General features: G+C 36.1%; 2 protein-coding genes across 2 annotated transcripts; one reads left to right on the plus strand and one right to left on the minus strand.

Annotated features, from left to right (window-relative positions):
* Positions 1-3310: 3310 nt before the first annotated feature.
* LOC108099976 lies at positions 3311-9938 on the minus strand. The gene is made up of 3 exons (XM_017203668.1): positions 9343-9938; positions 5215-5416; positions 3311-3820 (listed from the first exon to the last, which is right to left on the minus strand). The coding sequence occupies exons 1-3, from the start codon at positions 9572-9574 to the stop codon at positions 3634-3636; spliced, it is 621 nt and encodes a 206-aa protein (XP_017059157.1). The 5' UTR covers positions 9575-9938; the 3' UTR covers positions 3311-3633.
* Positions 9939-17790: 7852 nt separating this feature from the next.
* LOC108099974 (probable cytochrome P450 312a1) lies at positions 17791-19952 on the plus strand. Its single transcript, XM_017203665.1, has 3 exons — positions 17791-18431; positions 18836-19398; positions 19500-19952. Exons 1-3 carry the CDS (start codon positions 17803-17805, stop codon positions 19841-19843), a joined length of 1536 nt encoding a protein of 511 aa, XP_017059154.1. The 5' UTR covers positions 17791-17802; the 3' UTR covers positions 19844-19952.
* The last annotated feature ends 2696 nt before the right edge of the window (positions 19953-22648 follow it).

The following is a 22648-nucleotide window of genomic DNA, read 5'->3' on the forward strand; positions in this document are numbered from 1 at the left end:
GCGCAGACATGGGCTCCACGCTCTCCCGAGTCCACAATGTGTCTATATCGCTTCAATATCTCTTTCTCGCATCGTCTGTGCAATTATTTAAAGTTATGAAATTTGTTCAGCCAAATGTCTGGCCATTTGCACTTGGCTCGCCGGGATTTCCTTTCTTGCTCTTTATTTTCTGTGGTTTTATTTTGGTTTTGGCGTTCGGCTTGCATATCAATTACCTCATTTCCTCTTGGTGTTACCGGGTGTATCTCGTAGTCGAAGTGCAAGATTTCCTACACGGACAAGCTGCTGATTTCAGCAATTTGTTTCGCCTGGATTTTAGTTTGAGGTCAAATAGCTTAATTTAGTTCCCGGTGAAAGACTTAGATATGCGCTATATTTTTAGCAACCTCGATCATAGTAATTTACATCGCACAAAGAAGAACCTTTTATTAAACCAAGATTATAAATACGTGTTGGCCGAAATTTGATTTGACACACCATCTTTTACATTTTCTAAAAGAACTTAAATAAACTTCAGATGCAAAAATAACTCATTCTAGTTCTTAGTTCTAGATCAAACAAATATGTTTCTATTTCCGTATTTTAATTTGTACAGGTGTACAACAAAGTGTAAGCAACTCCTTAATATAAAATAAATTTTATTTTTTATAAAAAAATAAGGTATAATATTTACTGAACTAGTTCCACAAAAACTGGCATATCTAGAGAGGCTTGGCCAATATCACCATTCAACGATTACTTTGTTGACTCGGTAAATTATCACCGTTGAAGTTAACTGAATGATTATGCTCCTGTTTGCCAAATCAGTTATCAACGACGCCATGAAGCACGTGCCTTTCGTCAGGTTAACCATTATGGAAAAATGAAGTGAGGAAATCGAATCAATACCAAGGAAATCCACTGAATATAGCTGTGAAAATGCAACGAGAGGCATACATATGTAATAAGAATAATTTACTGTAGGCAATCGTCCATCAATGAGTGGTTCAATCAGTCAGTTGGCCAAGTTGCCGGGACCCGTTTGAAAACACCTCGACCAGATCACGTAGCCACCTTTGGAGTTATGCAATCCACAGTGGAGACTCTCGAGCGGCACTCAAATAGCAAATTGCAAACGCTCCAACTACCGCTATGGGAAATTCGCTTTCCTCTCGTCGCCGATCCAAAGTTTGCCTTACATTTTATGCACATTAACCGTGCACTTTATTTTCTCCTCGGCTACGAATTTTTCTCGATGTGCAGCAGAAAAGTAGGTTGGGAAATGCTGCTTTTTTACTGGGAAATTTTCGTGTTTTTCCAGTTTACCTTGCATGGTGAAGGTTTTAAGTATTTGCACTCTTTCATCGGGTACTTTTAATAGTTGAAAAAGTAAAAATGAGTCCAACTAGAATACCTTCCCTATTTAAACTAAAGTAATTAATGATGCTTTTGATTCCTTTTTATTCTTTTTACATGCAACAAGTTAACTTAAAACTAAAGAAACATTTTTTAAAGTTGCCATCCAATTATGCTTCTTAGATTTTGTTTTAAGCATTTTATTTTTTATTTTAGATGTTTCAAAATTGTTAGTAAAATCTTGAGACTATATTGCAATAGCATGTCCCATTTAAAGGGTACTACAGATTCGTTCATACAATCCTGTTGCCAAAACTTAGCTTTCATTTTCGGTGTGCCAAATATGCGGAAATAATTAAAGGAAAGCAAGAAAGAAACCAGCCGTTGACAGAAGAAGTCTGAGACAATGCAATTGCACCTGGTGCACCTGCTTCCCCCGCTGCCCCCGAAATTGCATAAGCCAAACAACTTGTCAAACGTCGGGCCAAAAGCAGAAATTGAGCCGGGTCCAAGCAAAACATGAAATTTGGGCCATGCCAAACAATGAAAGTTGCGCACAGAAACACGCAACTAGCGTAACAACAAAAATGCTGAAACAGTTAAACAAATCTGACCCAATTTCTGTTTGATATTACGAATTTGTTGGCTTTTATAGTTTTGTATGCTTTGCTCAATTTCTGGCTAAATTTGTTGCCAAATTGAACGTGTTTGTAACAGGAATTTCAATTAGGGTTCGATTTTCAATTCCAATATTGGCTCCCATCAATGATTTATGTATTTTATTTGTTACCTCGTGCCAATGACTGATTTATGCATTGTCGAAAATCTAAAAATAAATTTTGTTTTTGTTTACTTTCTAGAGTTTTTAATTCAGCCATTAATATGTTTCTCATATTTCAACAATTTCACCTGAATCCCATTTCGTTTTTTTCTTTCGATTGTGCTCGGAATAATCAATATTAAGCGAAATATTTGTAAACAAAGCGAAATATATTCTAAGTATTTTGCGCAATGTCAATGGGCTAATCGAATTTGCATATAAAGTGTGCACTAAAATTTGCAGCTGTTTTTGCTTTATTTTGTGTTCAAGGTGTGTGGTAAAGTTTTTTAAGGCGCCTGAAAGTATGCGCTAAATTAATTTTTAATATGTGTTTGGGTAAATAAGAAAATTGGTTTTTAAACTAATTTGGGTCGGGCGATGACAACCGTAAAAATAACTAACCTTCGACTATCCAAGTGCATTCTAAACATCGATATCAGTATGTTAATATACAGTGTCTTTTAATATGCAAATGTTCTTAGCAAGAAAAATATAAGACCTCCCATCGCAAATTGCGCAAAAAATTTAACTTCATAGATATTTTTAGGTACTAAGTACTAAAGACATTTGCATTTAATTAATTTTATTATTTTCTGGTTTAAGTTTTTCAATAAATTTAAATTACTAAAATATTATGTCGCACAGGAAAGAATAAAATAGGTTCCATTGTTGTTATTTATTTAAATTATTAAATTCACATAATGCAAAAATCCTGTTAGCAATTTCAAGAGGTGTTTTCGAATAAATTTGTTTAAATTACATAGAGTGGCTCGTACCAGGATTTCATTTGGCTAACAAAAACCCATATTTAATTCACCGAACAGACCATGTACTTCCGATCGAACATAGCATGCGATACTCCACTTTAAACCACATTACACTTGGCCAATTAAGCTTCACCCAGTGAATCGATCGAATCTCCAGTGATTCATAGCAGCCAGTTCAATAGATTGCCGCATTTAATGGCGGAGGTAACCTTCCATTGCATAACAATTTTAAAATACAATTCCATTGCCAGCAGGTCGATCGCTTCCTAGCAATTACACGCCCGTACAAACATGAACTTGACAGCCTGAAAAAAGTGTGTTTTTTATCAAAGCCATTTCCCAAATCACCCGAAGGTGACATGGCAACAATAATGATTGCAAAAGATCATTAGGGAGTATGCACAACAGAGAGTCGTTTATTAACAATTACAGGAGCATCGAACTTAGACTAGGCGTAATGCTAACTCGGTTCGTGACTAGTCACACTTAGATATAGTATATAGTAGGTAATTACGATCTACCTAGGACTCGCAGCCAAAAGATTCAAGCGGATACAGCTACAGTTCTACCAGTCACTTCAGTCATGTCGGGACTAAGGTCTAATCTAAATCTAAATTTAGGGTCATTTACAGGCTAATCCAACGGTGAAGACATATGGTACAAAAGTTGAGGCGGCTATACCTAATACTTAGGTTAGTGATCCGGGCCTCACTAGACCCTCACTTTGTAGCTGAGTTTCATCAGCTTCTTGGAGCTTATCGGGCAGTTTGGCCACAGATTGGCGCATCCCATCGGTCCACTCAGATTGTCGCCCGTGTGGCGCATTAGTTCGCCCATGTGAGCTGCAAAATACCATTTGCTCGGCGGCACGTTCATCATCCAGGGCATCGTCGGCGATCTGCAAATAATAATGGTCGCATTAGACGGAAGTTTCTCCACAGTCGAACAACTGAACAAATGTTAAATATTATAATAAGCCATTTGCATTTCACGCTTCGCTCGCTTTTCATCGGAGTTTGTTCAAGTTTCGCTTTCAGTTTTTTTTTTTTTTTTTTTTTTTTTTTTTTTTGTTGTATGTCTAGATTCTAAAATGCCTGAGCCATTCACCTTGCTGTTGACTTAGTCGGCTCTAAACGCTGGCTGGGCTTTTACATTAGCCACGGCTCACCTTCGACTCAAGTGCGAGGTTACAGCTGAAGTTGAGGTAGGTTACGACTGCTGATCCATGGGATCACCTAACTTAAATAGTGCTTTTGTTTCCCTCAGTGCTGCTCTTTGTCCCCTTCATTTGGGTTTTTTAGCACTCTGTTTGCAACTAACTCTGACGCCTTATAATATTACTGGAAATTTAATGGGTTGCCATTATAGAAAGCTGCACTAGATCACTTGAAACCTGTTTGAAAACTTTCGTAACTGCTGGGTATGCAAATGTTTGGTAGAACTGGTTCTACTTGTTGCAACTTACAGGCAAATATTCGTCAAGATCTCTAGAGGAAATAAATGCACGCGAATTGGTTTTATATAAACACATTGATATATGTGCAATATATTTTAGCGGAGCCAGTGAGGCAAATTTAGTAATATTTAAAATACCCTTTATGGTGAAAAAAAAAAATATCTACTAAAAACATTTTTAAGTTCTAATTTCAGTAAAACTGTTTAAAAATTACAAAACATGATAAGTTTCTTTAGAAATTGCTATTGTAACCTTTGTTAAAATTTAGTAGGTAGGCAATTGAAAAAAATAAAAATATTTATAAAAGACTAATACGAATTTTAATAGAACACAAAAAACCATTAACTGTGATTAGGAAAGGTCAGAAAATGATAAATGTGAAACCTGAATGCTATATGTTTCTAACTAGCTAAGTTGATTGTTTTTCTCTACGAAATCTATAAGTTAGTGCTGATGTTATGTGAAGATTTTCGCAAGTCACTCCTAACCGGTTCCAAGAATTTGTTTTAAGCGTCAACAAATTTATGTGTTTGCAGTGTTTGCTGACATTTATATTCAATTTTTATCTTTTCGCATTGTTTTCATTTTTAAAACTGTTAATCTACTCAAATATTAGCTACTTCTGTTATCATATTTCACCTGTCATTTAATAAATGATTTTATTGTACTTTGAAAAAAGAAATTTCTTAAGTTAAAAAAACACTGTTTAAAAAATAGGCATTCATATTGAAGTATTTAATTATATCATTTTTCTCTTTATTCTTCTAAAAGAAATATATCTGCTTTATTTATATTTTTGGATATTGCATTTGTAGATCGGTAAAGCTATCACTCACCTGATTAATCGGAGCAGCTCCCGTTCCTTTTCGCTGAGTTGGTACTCCGGTTTGGAGGCCAGTTCGCAGAGCATCTTGGGAAGACACGACTCCTTGATGGTGTCGGTGAGCTGGGACTTGGTCTTCAGACTTGCCCCCGTGACCACAGCCAATCCCGGCTTCAGTGCCTCAGCCGCTGCCGAGAACTCATTGAAATCGTGCTCTGAAACAAAACACAATTAAATTAGGTATGCGGTCATTAATCTGGGGGCTGGCCCCATTAGATTTTGGCATTTGGTATTTTGTTTTACTAGCTGGCTGTCATTTGCATAAATAACTGCTTTCGAATTAAGATTTCGGGAACTGCGCAAATCGTTAAAAAATATTTCGGGGAAGGTTGAGATCGGAGACCCCAATCCCAAGGTTGTTTAAACCAAGTCTTTAATTATACAAAACAATGACTAATAGAGAAGCTTAGAACAAATTGTCAACAAAAAGTAACAAAAGAACAATTGAGCAAATATGCAGGTAGAAATTGAGAGTGTTGAAGGGATAGTAAATACAATGTCTGTTTATTTTTTTGAGTGCATAGGCGGTGAGTAAGTTAAATATTTGCTTGGCTACATTCGTTCGATCAGCTGTTGCCAATTCATCCAACATTTAAACGTTTAAACGACTCCTATGCCCCGAACAAGGCCAAGTCGATGCGTTGAACTTTACTTTTGAATATTTGTTCAGTCATTCAACGCTTAGTTTTATTAATTATGGTCTCTAGTCGAATATTCATTAAATTGCCACCAACTCAGACGGCTGGTTTTCAACTTTGAATGCGGAACCGATGCAGAAGCCCTATCTCTATGTGAAAATCCGAACTCCAATCTTTCCGTTACTGATAACTAGTTTTCGATTAATGACCCCTGTCTTTTCTTTAGTTTGACCCCCAAAAATTGCACTCAGGCATGACTCAGCTTAAGTTATTGTTTTATAACGAATTAAAATGAAATAAACTAATTTGCATTGTTTATAAATAAATATTGTGTATAAAGCTTGTTTATTAAATAGGTTGCTATATTCACAACACAATTAATTATTCAGCAAAACTTAAAAACAATATAGTAAAATAACTGTGAGGGCTTGTTAGGCTTTGAACTAACGCGGTATGTTTTTAAAGGAAATAAACTTATTAAATATTCTGTATAAATCTCCCTTAGCAATGCGGTATGCTTGGAAATTGATTAAAAGCCGGGAACTTTTTACAATTTCTTGTAAATTGCTTAATCCATCGAACTGAATTGTTTCAGTCTGCTAAAAATGCGTTTCTGTGAGCATTTCGAATTCATTAAGGTGGCTACGTAGATAGAATCAATTTGCTTTCCAAGTGCACGTAAATGAATGGAAATAAATACAAAGTGAGTTGCAAACTCGGCATGTTTATCACGCACTGCATTCATCAGCTAAAGGTTGCGGCAAACTGTCTCTGTATTTTTTGTTTATTTTTTTCGGCCAAGAGAGAGGGAAGCGTGGAAAGATTCCAAAATTGTCAATTCAGATAATTTCCACCGGCTTTGGGAAGATCGAGAAGGGCACGTGCTTTGGTTTGCAGAAGCGAGTGGCATTTACAAGCGGTAAACGTGAATATTCAAATCCCGAGATAATCAACATTTGTGAACCAACTTCACTCTCGATTTCCGTTGAACTCGTTTCTAGCACAGACAACTTCTTCAGTTGGAACGGATTACGTCTGGAAGCGGAACCGGTTATAGTCGGACATATAGCCGAGTATTTCCCAACCCCGGTTTATGTTTTGGCTTAGATCGAAAAATTAAATGTCACAAATCAAGTCAAGTTTTCATCACTTCCTGTTTGAGTAATCAAGTTAGAAAAATAAACTTTGAGTTTGAATAGGTACAGCGGATCTGTCTAGACGCCGCTTACGAAACTGGAATACTGAGAGGAAACCCCATTCTCCCCCTTTGCAAACTAAGACGACCCTAATGAACTCCTACTCTCTGGGAAAGTTGCGATGCAATTTGAGACCCCCTCAACATGCAAAGCGAAAACTTGTTGTTCCCTTGGGTTTTATTACGTCAAGTTTATTTGCTCGGCATTTTTCCACTTTCACCTCGAGAAACACAAAAGAAATACCAACATCCATTTACTTGGAGATGTTTCAGCCACCCCAATGAACTGAAAAATAGTTAGCGGGATATCATTATTTTACAAAGATTTGAGTGGAATTAACCTATGTGATATCTAGCAGTCAAACTTACAAAAATGTGCCTAACGCTTTTTTTTAATATTTACAGTATATTATTAATAGAAAATGTGGGCTATACTACATTATTTTAACAAACGATAATAACAGGTAAGCTACTAAAACCAAAACGGTTTATAATTACTCTACTATTATTTTAATGGTGCCGATTTGTAAGAACAGCAAATCATTTTTGCAATGTTATTATATACATACACGAAGCACAAATCTGAAGTAAATTTTCGACGTATTTACTTAATTAAAATTTGCTGATGTGGGTTACGATTTTTAGTTTAAATAATAGTGTGAATTTTGTTTTTATTTTCCATTTTCGTGATTTCTAAAAAGAATATAAGTTAGATCATTGTCTACCAAATACTAAAGTTCACTGGAAATGCCGTATTTAATTTTTTCTGCAAGAGTTCATTTCCTGGTCGATTAAAACCAAAACCCAAACCGCTGTCCAACAAACTCTCGACTTTTCTTTGATTTCATTAAAGTTTTATTGTCTCTACACACATTGGTTTCGGTCTCTTTTCCGGTTTGGCCTATACTCACGACTTTTGTTGTGCAACACAAAAGTGTTATGTCATACGATAGGGTTCGATATGTGTATGCAAATCGATGAGAAAGTGCCGACGAAGAAGTGTATTCAAATCGCCTTTTATAGCTCTTCAACGATCGGATTGGACATGAACTTCGATTGTGTTGAATAATAATTTTTAAATTCACCGGCTCCTATGCAAATTTAAAAATTTGCACTAAAATTGCATTTCTAAGAAAAAGTTTATATTTAGGATAACTATACTTTTCTTTTTATTAATATTTTTTGTTCAACGAAAAATATTTTTTAATACTCTCAATATATATTTTAAACCTTTCTTATTTATTTTCAAATCGCATTTACTTTTCATTGGTCTTAGAGTTCACACGATATATCGAAGTAATAAAGTCACTTTCCTCAAAAGCTAGGTAATAAAAATACTTAATGTCTTTGTTGTAGTTGATGGAAACTTTTGCCGTCTGGAGTATCTGTTTAATATGCCAGGCAACGTTAAGCTTTAGGAAATATTTTGGTACTTAAATCTTTAAAACATTTCCTAGATCCACGAAATAAGCTTTGAGAAAATACGTAAAACCAGTGACGTACGAATCTCAATTTTATTATGTTGTTTACTACTCAAAGCAAAGTACTTATTACTTTATTATAAAAAAAACTTAACTAATTAAAAAACTTAAAAGCAGTACATGAACAAATTACGAAAAACTATAGCCTTTAATGTATTTTTTAATGCACAACATTAGCTTTTCGAACTTGGGGTACACGTGCGTAATCAACAATCGTTCATTAGTCTCCCTGAGTAGAGTTCCGGTTTTCACCTTCGAAGCCACCAGCAAAAACCTAATTAAGCACTTAAGCCCGAATTGAAGATTACACGTGCCTCCAGCGCTTTATATGTAAGCCTCCAATTATAAAACGAAATTAACCTTGATATGACCAAAAATAAGCGCAAAGTATATGGTATAACAACCTCAAACAAAAATTCCCAAAAAATTTTTAGTAAGCGAACGAAAAAGTGAACTAATTTTAACGCTTTGTGGTTGTGTTGAAATTTCAGCAACCATAAACGGAAAACTAAATTATCAAGTATAACATTTTAACCTTTCCGAATGTTGATTTAAATCATCAAACTTTTTGTTAAAGAGCTATCCAAAACAATAAATATTTTTAAAATGTTTTGTTTTTATTATGTTCGGTAGACTGCAAATATGTTGAAAAACCAAAATTTAGCAATGCATGCCGTTAAGTGAGTAAAATATTTTGTCAATGAAATATGGCAATATGGCAAAAAGCAAAAATGGAAAAGCAAAACGGGATGGATGGCAAAACTAACCTTCGGCTATATCGATTTCGGCATTCTTCGGCTGAAACTTGCTGGCTGCTGCAGCCGCCGGACCCGTTGGGGCACCCACCGCCCCCGCGCCGCCTCCCGACCTCACCGAGTGGGGATCGGGGTGGTTGGACTTCATGCCACCGCCATATCCGAACAGATCGCCCACCAGCAGCAGGGAGACGATGCCGAAGATCATGAGGCGACAGCGCCAGGCGGTGTCTATAATGGCCATAATCCAATAACTGAACAATTCACACGCGTTTCACAACTCAATCTCTATGTAAATATCAGACGAATTCTTTTTTTGACTTTTTAGCACCTGGGTTTTGACACTTTTTCAATGGCAAGCCGACACGAGCAGGAAAAATGAAAGTTTGGGGAGGAAAACGAAAGTCGTTTTTACTCGCTTTTCGAAAACGTTTTCAAATTACTGCTGCTGGCGAACATGCAAAGAGCGGCAATTAAATTTGGCATTCAAGCGCACATAACTCGTTAGTAACTGTAAATCCAAAATACAGGTACAGGTAACACACGCGATAGCCACAGGTATCAATTTTCGGAAGAGCAACTAAACGAAACGACCGACTCGTCTAAAAGTTGCACAGCAACTGAAGTGAAGCAGGCTAAAGGTATAAAGTGTAAGCCAGGTCTATACGATCAGCTGATCGAGACAGGGAGAGCAGAGGGTGAGAGAGTCTGATCAGGTATTACCCAGCCACAGCTGTTTCGTAGAGGCTCTCTCTTTATCAGAGAGAGGTTCCAAAGAGAGAGGTTCGTACCTGTTCGCTGCCTTTTAGCACCCACTGTTCCGTGCTCGCTGGTGCTAATTGTCTGCGGCCAGTCGCAACCACAGCTGTCCATCACTCGGTTTAAAAAAGGTTTTGATTAAGCCAAACGCAGAGCACAAGTCACTTACTGACACACGTACGATCTTAAGTAATATATATATATATATTATGGCTAAACAGAGCGACTTACAGGTTCGATTACCCGAGCGGGCTAATGACCCGAGTTAGCGAATGGTTGCCAACTTAGTCTCAGCGACTGTGGACTGAAATACCTCAAGTAAGAAGATAAGATCAAAGCTACAAGTCGCTCATCTGAGAGGTAACATTTATTATATTATCTATTCCTCAATACTTGGAGTATTTGGTTGGTTTTTGATTTACTGCCAGCTTTTTTAATGGAATATTTTAAAAATACATTCTTAGAGCTTAGTTTTGTCAAGTGATTTAGATTAAGTATTATCATGTCCTGAAAATATTTAAAAGAATATATTAAACCTTGATTATCTATAAATGAACTATAAATTAAATTTCTTATATTTGTTTTTATTTTTTTTTGCATTTTATTTATATCTTTCAGTAATTTTACATAGAGGAACCCTCCTTAACATTTCCATGTAATAAAATGCTTTCAGAAACAAAAGCCTTTGTAGCGTTTGTAAAGACTCAAAAATTCCAGCTTTCTTCTGAAGTGAGCCAAGACCTCCAAAGACAGTAAAATATGAACTCTCAGTTTAAAATATACTTTTTCCTAAAAAGGTTCACTGAAACCCAAAACAACGGCAAGATTCTCTTTTACACTACCTTAGGACCGTCGCGTGCCCGTCACGTAGGCCACTTAGTGGTACCGTAAATGTTTAACCGACTTCCTCAATTTTTATTTATTTACGATCACCAGGACAGCTGCAAAATGAACGATTATCAACAGGTAGAAAGGTCATCGGTTGGCCGCTGACAGATTTATGATTGCGCAGTCGAGACCCACAGTGCAACGCAGCTAAAAATTAAAAAAAAAACCCGCCTGACCCTGCCAACTGCAAGTTGATGCCAGTCAAATGTTGAAATGGCCAAAAAAAAAGGAGGTACCGAATAAAAAGAGACTTTTGGCCAAGAAACTTAACCAACCGGACGGCAAGTTGAGTGCAATAAATGCGCAATCGGAACGTGACTTAGCCGTGGCCAACAATCACCCAAAAAGCCATGATAAAAACAACACCAAAACGTACTCAAATTAAAGGTAACAACAAGAACAGCGACAACTTTTCCCGTACTTAACTTGACCAAATTGCAGTCAAGCGGAGTGCAACCACCGAGAAGTCGAGGCAATTGCCACTGCTAACTGCAATCTGAGGCAAACCAGCGAGCCAACTGCAATAGAGAAGGGTACTGATACAATAAACAAGAAAAATATATTTCACAATCGGCTTTAATTAAGTTATAAATTTAAAATAGACAAGAAAAAAACAATTTAGCAACAAATTTTTTATGAGTCAACTATGGCTTTAAAGAATCTCACTAGTTGCATTAATCAGTTTTAAAAATTTATTAAACACAGGAACATTATTATTTGCATTGCAAGTTCTTTAATTTATTTTGTATATATTAAATTACGCTGCAATTTGATTAAACTAAATGTCTTTCTTTTCTTATTTTAAACTATCTTTTATTTAAGTGCAGCGCCAAGAACTGGAACTAACAAGTAAACCTTAAAAGTAAGGGGTAATTGAGAGTTATCTGAAAACTCAGCGCAGAACAGCAGCTAAAAGTGCTCACCTCGCTCTGACTTCGTCTCCCAGAATTCATTTGTTTTGCTTGCCTTCAAATTGCAGTTGCTGTCCTTCAGTTGCAACAACGCCCTGTCCAAAAAACAACACCATTAACTAAGTAGACAAAGTCGAATTTTATAATATACTACAAAATTACAACCACAAGTTAAAAAAGTAATAGATTTAAGTGCAATTTTAAACACAAATTTTATCATATACAAGATTATAATGTCACCAAAATGCAGTATAAACTTACTAACTAAATTGCGGGGCTTGGAGAGTTTTTTAACTATTTACTATTAACTATCTACCACAATTTTTTGTTATTTTTTTTCAGATATCATGGCCTTACCTAAAATTTAAAATGCTTACTATCAAGAAGTGTATGCGAAAAGAAATACATAAGTACCCGTTCATACAAAACATTTTGCGCCTCGAAGGTTAAAGCCCAACAAAAACTCGATGTGGGAAAAGAGAAAAAAAGATACTGTCGGGGCAGCCAAGCATGGGGCTTTAAAGAGTAATTTAAAATTATTATTTCTACTTTACTAAGCCGCTAAAACCTTTGGGCCAGATGAAGCTGATTAGGTTTAAAGTTTCTTCGTCCAAGATGCAAGATGTTGGCACATCATTTTGATCGGGATAAATGTAATGATTGAATTACTATGTCTTTTGTAAAAAAGAAAAGTCACTACAAAAGTCAAGAAAAGGTTGTAGTTTTATGTGTGTCACTGCCCGGGGTATTTAGTGAAGCTAAACTGGTTTTCGAATTAAGTTCTTGTCTGCTTAATAGAGATAACATTCCAACTTGCATGTTCTTATAAAAACTATAAGCTTAACAACAACAGGTGTCATTTTGTGTAAACTAATTTAATCTTAATAACTTCCTTAGCTCGCAGCCTTCTATAAATAGCGATTATTTACATGGAGAAGAATCCAATAAAGATTTATAGGTTGACATTCATTGGGACAAGTTCTGAACTGAATTACTGGGACAAATAAACTGGTTCAGTACTATACAAAACACAATAAACATACAACAAAAGGTTTTATTTTTGGAGTTAATTGAATCGATTGGCATTTTGTTTTCTAGTTTTGACACCTATTTAGTAGGCACAAAAGGCAACATGATTTGACAATTTGCAATTGTAAGAAGAGAGTAAAATCGTTTTAGGAAAGTATTATTCTTTTAAATAACCAGCAATAGCATTGCGTTTGTTAATTTTTAAAGAGGGTTAAGAATATGTATAACCTGAAATAACTACAGTGCGTAATTAATATATTTAAAAAATTCTGTTAAATAATGAAACTAACTATATTTATAGGTAAAGGGATGCAAAATAGAAACAGCAATACTAAAAGGCATGGATAATGTAATGATGTTCGAGAGGTATTTATCTAATTAGATTCGATTTACTAATTAAAGGCATTTAATTCCCCAAGCTTAATGAATCCTTATATTGGGATGTCAATTAAATTAAGTTGAAGCAATAATACCAACCGATTTAACCCAAACCCTGTCTGAGAAACGGAAATGGGAGCAACAGCCTTGGTGGTGCTTTAATTTTTACTTCTTTAGGGGTCGTTTTCCAACACCTTAGGAAAATGGACATAGACCACAGGAGCAGGAGCAGAAGTGAAAGACACCGCCCGCGGGTTCCATTTACAGCCTGCCTAATTTATGCTAAACGCGTCGCGTCTTTGCATTTAATTGTGAAATTAAATTTGATGCGATTAATGTTGACACAACATGCGATTAGTGCATGTGTTTTGCACTGCCAAAATTAAATTTAATATAGAACAAATTTAACTGATCTAAGGCATTTAAAAAGATTTAGTAAATTTATAAATGCTAACTTATATTCTTTTTCTTTTCGTATGAAAAATTACACGCTAAAATTAAAATATGTTAATATGAAGAAAGAACGTGTGTTTTCTAAAACAATTTAAACATTACAAAATGTTCTATAATAAATATTGTATTAATTTAAGCAAAACACATGCACTGCCAAAATTAAATTTAATATAGAACAAATTTAACTGATCTAAGGCATTTAAAAAGATTTAGTAAATTTATAAATGCTAACTTATATTCTTTTTCTTTTCGTATGAAAAATTACACGCTAAAATTAAAATATGTTAATATGAAAGAAGAACATGTGTTTTCTAAAACAATTTAAACATTACAAAATGTTCTATAATAAATATTGTATTAATTTGATCAACGCTTTGTAATTTTTTAACAGCCTTTAAAATATAATAGTTTAATAAATTTCAAATAATATAACACGGGTTATTTATTTTGCATTTAAATGTTACTTGCCATTTTATTGTTTGTTTGGTTATTTTCCAGTGTGTATGCCTTTGCCCACTTGCGGTTTGCCCTTTGGTCTCAGCTTGGTTTGCTTTGGCTAAGAGATGGAGATACTAGCGAATATCTATTAGCCAATCGCCTCGCATTTGGCAAATTATCATTGTTTATAATATGACAATATTCGATGGCAGCGACAGCGACACGGACAAGCCTTACATAAACAATAATTAAATGTAGCCAAATTAAATTTTACACAAAAGCCGAACACAAAGTGACAGCTGGGCGGTCCTTTCCACGGCCTCTCACCCACCAAATAATCCCCGATCCCCTCTCCCTCGACTTGGAAAATGTCTGCATAATTATGTGGTACATGTGGGTGGGTGGGGCTGCCTCAGTTGAGTGGTTGTGAGTGTCGTGGCTGATAATATGCAGTTTAATTACAGTACACCGATGCCCACAAACAACAATAATGAGGCACGATCGAATTCCTTAGGATTCGAGGGACAAATACTCTTTCGAAACTCAGGATAAGCCAATTATATAATATTTATTATATTCTTATAGTATTACTTTTGTTTGAAATTCAAAAAGTCTTAACAGTAAAACACCACGTAAAATATAAGATCAACTTTCGCATCTTTATTTTAATATGAAATCTAAAAATTCTGTATTTTCTTTTTAATTATAGGTATTCAATTAATTGTTATTAGTTTTATAATTTGCATAGACCCAAACATAGCTTAATTTTTAAAAGATGTCTTATAAGGATAATTAATACATATATAAAGTGAAAACTTAGAATCTTAAGCATCAAACCTAAAACCTTTACACTCAATAAAAAATGAAGGGTACTCAGCGGTGTGGTCAACAGTGTGCTGCATAAATTTAAATTAGTTTGAACTGCCACACCCCCACTTTCTCCCTGGCAAGACCAACCTGATGAAGCCTTTCTCTACGCTCCTCCTATTAAGCCCCCACTACCGCCTCCTGTGGCCACGCATCACTTTTAATTTTGCATCTGAGACAATGTTCTTGGTTCTGTCAGGTGCATAACTGCATTATATCCCCATATAGCAGGCAGGATGTGCGTGTGGGAGTTTAGATCGCTGTTTATTGGCATCCATTAGATAAGGGAATTTACGCGAAAGCAATTGTTTGGCTTCGCCTCAACTTCAAAGGGTTATTGTCATGCTTTGTCCAGTTAGTTCTGATTAGTGGCATTGACTTGCATTTGCGTTTGCTGAATTAATGAATTGAATCTGTACACATTGGCTGATGGCAAAAAGTGGAATTTTAGCCAAAATGAAAGTTTTATTATCTTCGATTTCTTAAATTATGATTAAATATGAGTCTGATCCATTCACCAAATAACATATTTGTTTTATAAAATATAGCCATATGTTACATATATATAAAATTGCTCTATAGCCGAGAACCCCTTTAACTTTTTTACATTTATAATACATGACGGCACAGGAAATAAAGTAGTCATCCTCATTAATTAAAATAAAAAATCAATCGAAGTTGAATATTATTTGATACTTGCAAACAATCACAAACTAATTAATCTGTAGCCTACAAGCGAATTTTAGCGAATCTGAAACCTGAACTGAGTTTAATAATTATAATGAATACCCCTCCTGCAAGAATGAAACAGATAATTACACATATAGAAGTCACAGTAGACAGGTAAAGGACTAATTATGTTTGTATCAATGTTTGTGTGTTGACTAGCAAATATTAACTTCACTCGCATTAATTAAAATTACCTTGTTCTTTTATTGTGTTTTTGTCGACTGATAATTTTTTCGTGTTAATTGGTGTAAATAGCGGATAGGGGAATTACCTTTGTTTTTGTACTTATCACTATTTAAACAAAAAATATGAATTGAATGATAGTTGGTCGAGAGGAAAACCAACAACACAAACTTCTGAAGAGTGCATAAAATGACAATCATAATAAAGTTAATATAACTGGCAAGCCAATTTGAATTAATGTTTATTCTATTCGTTTAAAATGAAAACAAAAGAAATATTCTATAGTTGACAAATATGACTCACTGGTTGTCCATTAATATTGAGACTTAATGGTAGGTATTTGCGTAGTTTGGTTTGCTTTGAAATGATGACTCGTTTGTTTGTAGATTGGTTTTAATTTGATTGAGTGGTGATTTTTGATTTATTGTTAAAGTTGTGTTTAATAATTGTTGCATTAATGTGATTAGGTGTTTTTCTATTTTTTTTTTTAGCTCTTTTCCTCGAAAAACAAATTTTGTAGCTTTATATTAAAACACAAAACACCAAAGCAAAGTTTAGATAATTGAAATCACAATTTCTCAACACGTATACCCGCAACTGGGTGGTCATCAACAGATTCCCCCGTTCAGTTTTATGAGCCTGAAGAAATTTGTATGCAATCGACAAAAGTACAAACGAAATTATAATTTAGGAAATAAAACAAAAAGTAATGGGGAAGCGAAAGGCATCGACGAAATTAAAGTGTATTTGTTTATAAATTTTTGGCTTGACAAAACTTGAGTTCTAAGATGAAGTGCAGTCAGGTTTAGAAAAAGTTTTTTTCTGATTTAAGTTTTTATATCTTTATCGAGGAATGTCCCGGACTTGAAATAAAAAATATTTCAATGTAAATATATAAGTAATTTAAGATCCAATAAATGGGTTGACTTTTTGTAATTGCCTAATTAAAAAATAATACTATCTCTTTTCCAAAGCAGATATACTGAAACAAAGATACAGATTTTTACAAAAAAATATTTAAAAACTAAATACAAAAGTTATATAAACTTATATTGGCAACAAATAATAGTAAATAGTCTTTTCAACTATTTTCGTTAAATAGTCAGGTAATTATGAGCTAGATTAGAGCATTTCGAATCCGTCTTAGAATTAGAGGAATTAGATTCACAATGCTTTGTTTACATCTCCGCTGCCTGATGTTAAGTACTTAAACGACTGGGGGCGAGCAAAAAGAGTCACTTCAATTTCGCAGCCGAATCGATTTGAATACGCTTATAATATACATATTGGGGTGTTCGAATTCTGTATAAATAAATATGCGCAGTGTTAATAACGCTGCCGACCCGACAGTTGCTCTTAATCGGTTTCTTGCATAATACCAACTTTAAGTTCGCTATTGCACTTGGAAAAAGTTCCAAGCAAAACACAAACATTTTTAGTGTCAAACATTAGTAACAGATTTTAAGTGGTTTTAATTTAAATAAATTGAGTTGCTATAAATTGATCCTAATGTAACCTAAACTTTTACAAGGCAAACAAAAAACTATCTGTATTTTATTTTACTTTATCGTAACTTACAGACTAAATTGTGCATTTGTGCAAAAACTCTATAAAGTAGAAAATTTATTAGCAGTTTGTTCCTCCACTAAGCTTAAGGGAACTTTAAAATGCGGTTGATCAATAGTTTTTTCGAGTGTAAATCAGCGTGACAGCCAACGTTTATGACCCTTGGGTCCGGTGACCCTTTGATTACCGTCCAATCTGCGCGTCTGTGTTCCGCTTAAAACGCTCGATGCGACACCGGATCGAGGCAGTTGCTATCTGAACCTCCGTCGCAATGTTATGGCTAGGATTCGGTCTCCTGTTAGCCACGTTTATCCTGTACTTGCTTTATGTGTTCGAGCGCCAGAACAGGATCGATCGGCTCACCCACAATTGGCCGGGTCCGCCGAGCCTGCCCATAATTGGCCATCTGCACATCGTGGCCAAGTTTTTGGGTCCGCACTTCCTCCGCACCGCCACCAATATGATAGGGGACTACTTGAAGGATCATCGAGGAAAGCTGTGGATGGGCTCCAAGCTCTACCTCATCGACTGCAATCCCAAGGACATCCAGGCTCTGTGCAGTGCCCAGCAACTTTTGCAGAAGACCAACGACTACAGGGTGTTTGAGAGCTGGCTTAGCGAGGGTCTCTTCACCAGTAACTCCGAGAAGTGGACCCATCGCCGGAAGATCATCATGCCAGCCTTTAATTACAGCATGATCAAGCAGTTCATGCAAGTTTTCGAAAGACAGTCAAGGATTCTTTTGACCAGGGTCGAGGAGTTTGCTGACTCCAAGGACCCGCTGGACTTCCATCAGCTGATCAGTTGCTTCACCTTGGACACCATTTGCGAAACTGCCCTCGGAGTTTCTGTGGGTGCTTTATCTGAGGGGAAGCTGGAGTACCTCGATGCTGTGAAAGAGTAAGTTTATACTGAACAATCTCTACTAGGAACCTCTCCTTTTAGGCGAATTGGGTATGCGTTAATAATAAGAGATCAGTTATGAGCTATTAGAAGGAAGTAAAGCAAACAGTTTATACAGCATCTGATTATCAAGACTAGCAAACGGGTATGTTTTAGGCTTAGTGAAGAAGTGAAGAGAATAAATAGACTTAAAAAACTGAACTCTTTCCGCACCTAAATGAATATATCGTTACTCAAAAACCTTTAGATATTTTATGAGTAATTTATTTATTTTATTAGTTTATTGGCGGATTATTTGTTCAGTTTTTAAAAAATTGTAAAGTTGTATATAGAAGTTTTTGTTCTGCTACCATGGCATCTTTGAAGGGTACTAACCAAGCAGATCCTTCGTTCTCTTTCAGAATCCTTGTGATTTTCGCTCTTCGGATAAAGCACCCCTTATATCGCAGCTCGTTATTCTTTCACCTCTCCAAACAATTTAAACGCGAGCAGGAATTGTTAAGTATACTTAAAAGATTTTCGGAGGGAATCATACAAAAGCGGGTGGATAAAATCAGTGAGGATGCGGAGAACTGCAACATGCACAGCACCAACAACACGGAATGCGACGAGGGCAAAAGGACCCTCTGTTTTCTGGACAGCCTGCTCCAGGCGAAGGGTCCCGATGGACAGCCTTTGACGGTCAGTGAGATTCGCGAGGAGGTGGATACCATCATATTTGGTGGCTCTGATCTAACGGCCACCACCCTGAAGTTCTTCATGTACAACATGACCCTGCATCCGGAGCACCAGGAGCGGTGTCGCGAGGAAGTTTGGTCGGTGTGCGGAAGGGACAAGTCCGAACCCATCACAATGGATCAGGCGCGCAGTCTGGAGTTCCTGGAGGCCTGTGTGAAGGAGACCCTGCGAATGTATCCTTCAGGTCCATTTCTCGGCAGAAAAGCCACTGAAAACTGTCAAATCAGTAAGCATCGTTTATTCTTAACTTCCATGAATCACTTCTATTTAGATATATTTTTTTAAGTACTTTGGGAAGGGAATTCAAACTGACTTATTCCTTTTCAGATGACTTCTTTATACCGAAGGGAAGCGATGTGATCATTTCACCATTTTACATGGGGCGTTGCAAGGATTTCTTTCCGGATCCCTTGGTTTTCAAGCCGGACCGATGGGCGAGTGGAGCAGAGCCGAAGATTGAGGCCAACACCTTTTTACCCTTTATGCCGGGGGCACGGAGTTGCATTGGGCAACGATATTCCATGGTGATGCTCAAGGTGGTTCTAGGCCATCTGCTGAGGAACTTTCTGTTCGAGCCACTCGGCCTGCGACAGGAGAAACTGAGGCTCAACGTCACAATCACCCTTCATACAGTAAAGCCTTATCTTTGTAGAGTAAAGAAAATCGATTGAGCCTAATCGTAGTGAATAAAATGAGTTTAGTTAAAAATGAGAGGTTTCAGAATAAATCAAATGTGCTTAGTTGGTACTATTTCTATAATACAGATATTGCAAACCGAGAGAGATACATTTACTTTACTTTTGCCACAAAAATATTGTGTTTTTGTGTAACTTTTCTAAGAAAATTCCTAGATACTTGTATGTATATCTTCACTAATTTTATCAGTTACGAATTAAGAAGACGAAAGGACACTACAATCGTAAACCTTGTTTATCTGTCTTTTTAAGTGAACGTTAATTTATAGGGATTTTCAGCCGAAAACCTTTTGTGCCTAACCTTATCAATCCGTTTCACTTGGTTCCTTTCAAAACGGCTGCCGTTCGTTGCGACGCAAAACATTTCCGCTTTTAATGATATATAAAAAAAGAATTCTGTACAATTTGGAGTACTTTCTCGGTCTCATTTTTATGTGATTCGAACGGGGCGCGTTCGTCTAGAAAATAATTTCTGGCTGGCGTTGATTTTTATTGTGGCAGCCGAGCAGCGGAAAATCAACAAACATTTCCTGGCGCTGTAATAAATAAAAATGCATAAAGCAGCCACCAAACCGTCGCCAGTCAGTCAGTCACTCGGTCTGCCCTTATCCTCGGTGAAATACATACCATACATATCCGACCATATCCGTATCACCATTATCCGCCGGCATCATCATCGGATTCCGGTGCAAATTATGAGCGTTGCCTGCTTATTATTGTGGCAGCCGCGGGGCGGGGGAGGCGGAAAATAAAATGCAATTTATTTAAATAAAAATCAAGTTTAATTCGCAGTGTCGTAAATTCTTCTTTTATTTTTTATGCTCGCCGGCTCGTCCCGGGCATTGAATTTCACGCTTTTGTTAACAAGCGCATAAAAGTTTGTGCTATCTGCCAACTGATACGGTTTTTGGTATTGGAACTGGAAAAAGGGGTTCGAAGATTGTTGAACTCTGTTTCTGATTGGGGGTGGGTTGATTTTTATATTATGTTAAATTGGTAGATTGGGAAAGGAAGCGATTCGAGCCAATTTCAAAGCATTCGAAATCAATTCAAGCAGAGTTGGAAAAATATATTAAAAGCAAGCTATTTTTAACATGTACGCTTTAGGAAAACAAGCTTGATTATTTATATTTTTAATTTATTTACAAAAATACGTCAAACAAAAGGTTCAAGTAAAGTTTGTTAGCCTGCTAACCTGATGAAATGTTAATATTTATTTATGGGTTCATATTGATACAATACAATAAATATAATCAAATTAAATTTGTAAAACGGGTTTATTTTTAACAAGGTTTTTATACTTCCAACTGTTTTTGTTCAACTTGTTTCAAGTTATAAATAAAATAAAGTGTTCCCTGAAATTTATGCAAACAATTTTAGAAGTGAATTACAAATTATGGTAGCACTACGAAATATGACTGCATAAACAAATTAAGTCTGAAATTTTTTAATGTCCACTTGGGGTTTATGACCGACTCCACCCACTGAACTCCACTCCAGATCCATCTCGGAATTAAAATATGCGCCTTAGGAACATGCTCCTCAAATTGTGAGTGTTCGTCCGAAGTTTTACGATCGTTTTATTGGGTTTCCATTCGCGGGACAGGCTTTAACCCTTCCGTTGGCACCCGCCATAACTTAATTATCCATATGAATCCTTGCAGGCTTTTATTGCGTCCTAACCCCGCGGCTTTAATTATGATGAGTACTTGGCGCGTCTCTCCTTTTTAGTGTCAGCTGTCATATTTTTATTTATCTAAGTTTGCAGATCTTCACGATGGCTTTCTCGGGGTGTCCTCGCTCATTATAGCGATATGAAATCCAGGTCCATATCCTAATCCCGGTCCAGACTTGACGCAATGTTTTATTGCTGCTGACTGGGCGCAGTTTTCATTTACACAATTTTTATGTCCAGCATCTGTACAACGTGCATAAGTTTATGGCGAAGCATAATTCACGGCGTTGGTTTCGTCAATGTTTAATGCCTCAAAAAGCCCAAGGCGAGGGTTCTTAATTATAATGGAAACAGAGGGGTTAAGGGTTTTTGGCATTATACATTTTAATTGGGAATGAGTTAGAAACGAGTGCTCTGTTTTTAAATCTAACAGAAACTCAAAAACTGGCGTTTTTAATGCTAAGAAGAACATTAGTTGAGATATTTTTAAAAATTGAATACTTTAATATTTTTATTACGAAACTTAAAGTTAGGTTAACCTCATTAGGTGGAAATATCATTCTTAAAAGTTTTATTATTTTCGTTATACATTTTAACACAAAGTGTATATACACAAAGTAAACGTGCCTTGCATATTTCTAAAATATTCCTAAAACTACTTGATATTAACAAGCACAAAACTTTTATTGAAATTTAATGAAACGAATTCAATTTTTAAGGCATGCTATCAAATTTACCTTGTAGACTCAAACCCAAAGGAGCTTGTTACGACCAAATGTGGTTTCGCTCACCGCATTCCGGTCAATTCACATTTCTCATTGTTTCAAGTTAAGTAAACCCTCCTCGAACCCCAAAATGTGAAAACAAATGCAAACCGCCTCCGAATTGTGGTTGTTTGAGGTGAGCTATGGGCAAGTGATGTGTGATGGGTTTTGTGGGCAGAGATATCACGGAATGGGTACTTTGGACTGGAATGATTTGATATTCGAAGGCGACTTTGAAGTAATCGGCTACGGTGACATTGCCCCACGGCTAAGCCTCATTTGTGGTTAAATTGTGTCGCCGGAGAGGCAGCTGAAAGTCGATTACGTCAATATTGTCGTAGG

The sequence above is a fragment of the Drosophila ficusphila genome, unplaced genomic scaffold, assembly GCF_018152265.1.
Source record: "Drosophila ficusphila isolate 14025-0441.05 unplaced genomic scaffold, ASM1815226v1 contig_106, whole genome shotgun sequence".
Classification (NCBI taxonomy): domain Eukaryota; kingdom Metazoa; phylum Arthropoda; class Insecta; order Diptera; family Drosophilidae; genus Drosophila; species Drosophila ficusphila.

Coding starts and splice junctions, on each gene's coding strand:
- LOC108099976 (XM_017203668.1), bottom strand. CDS start 9,574: ATGGCCATTATAGACACCGCCTGGCGCTGTCGCCTCATGATCTTCGGC. Junction 5,417..9,342: donor CGAAATCGATATAGCCGAAG/GTTAGTTTTGCC, acceptor GTTTTGTTTCAG/AGCACGATTTCAATGAGTTC. Junction 3,821..5,214: donor GAGCTGCTCCGATTAATCAG/GTGAGTGATAGC, acceptor TATTATTTGCAG/ATCGCCGACGATGCCCTGGA.
- LOC108099974 (XM_017203665.1), top strand. CDS start 17,803: ATGTTATGGCTAGGATTCGGTCTCCTGTTAGCCACGTTTATCCTGTAC. Junction 18,432..18,835: donor TACCTCGATGCTGTGAAAGA/GTAAGTTTATAC, acceptor GTTCTCTTTCAG/AATCCTTGTGATTTTCGCTC. Junction 19,399..19,499: donor CACTGAAAACTGTCAAATCA/GTAAGCATCGTT, acceptor ATTCCTTTTCAG/ATGACTTCTTTATACCGAAG.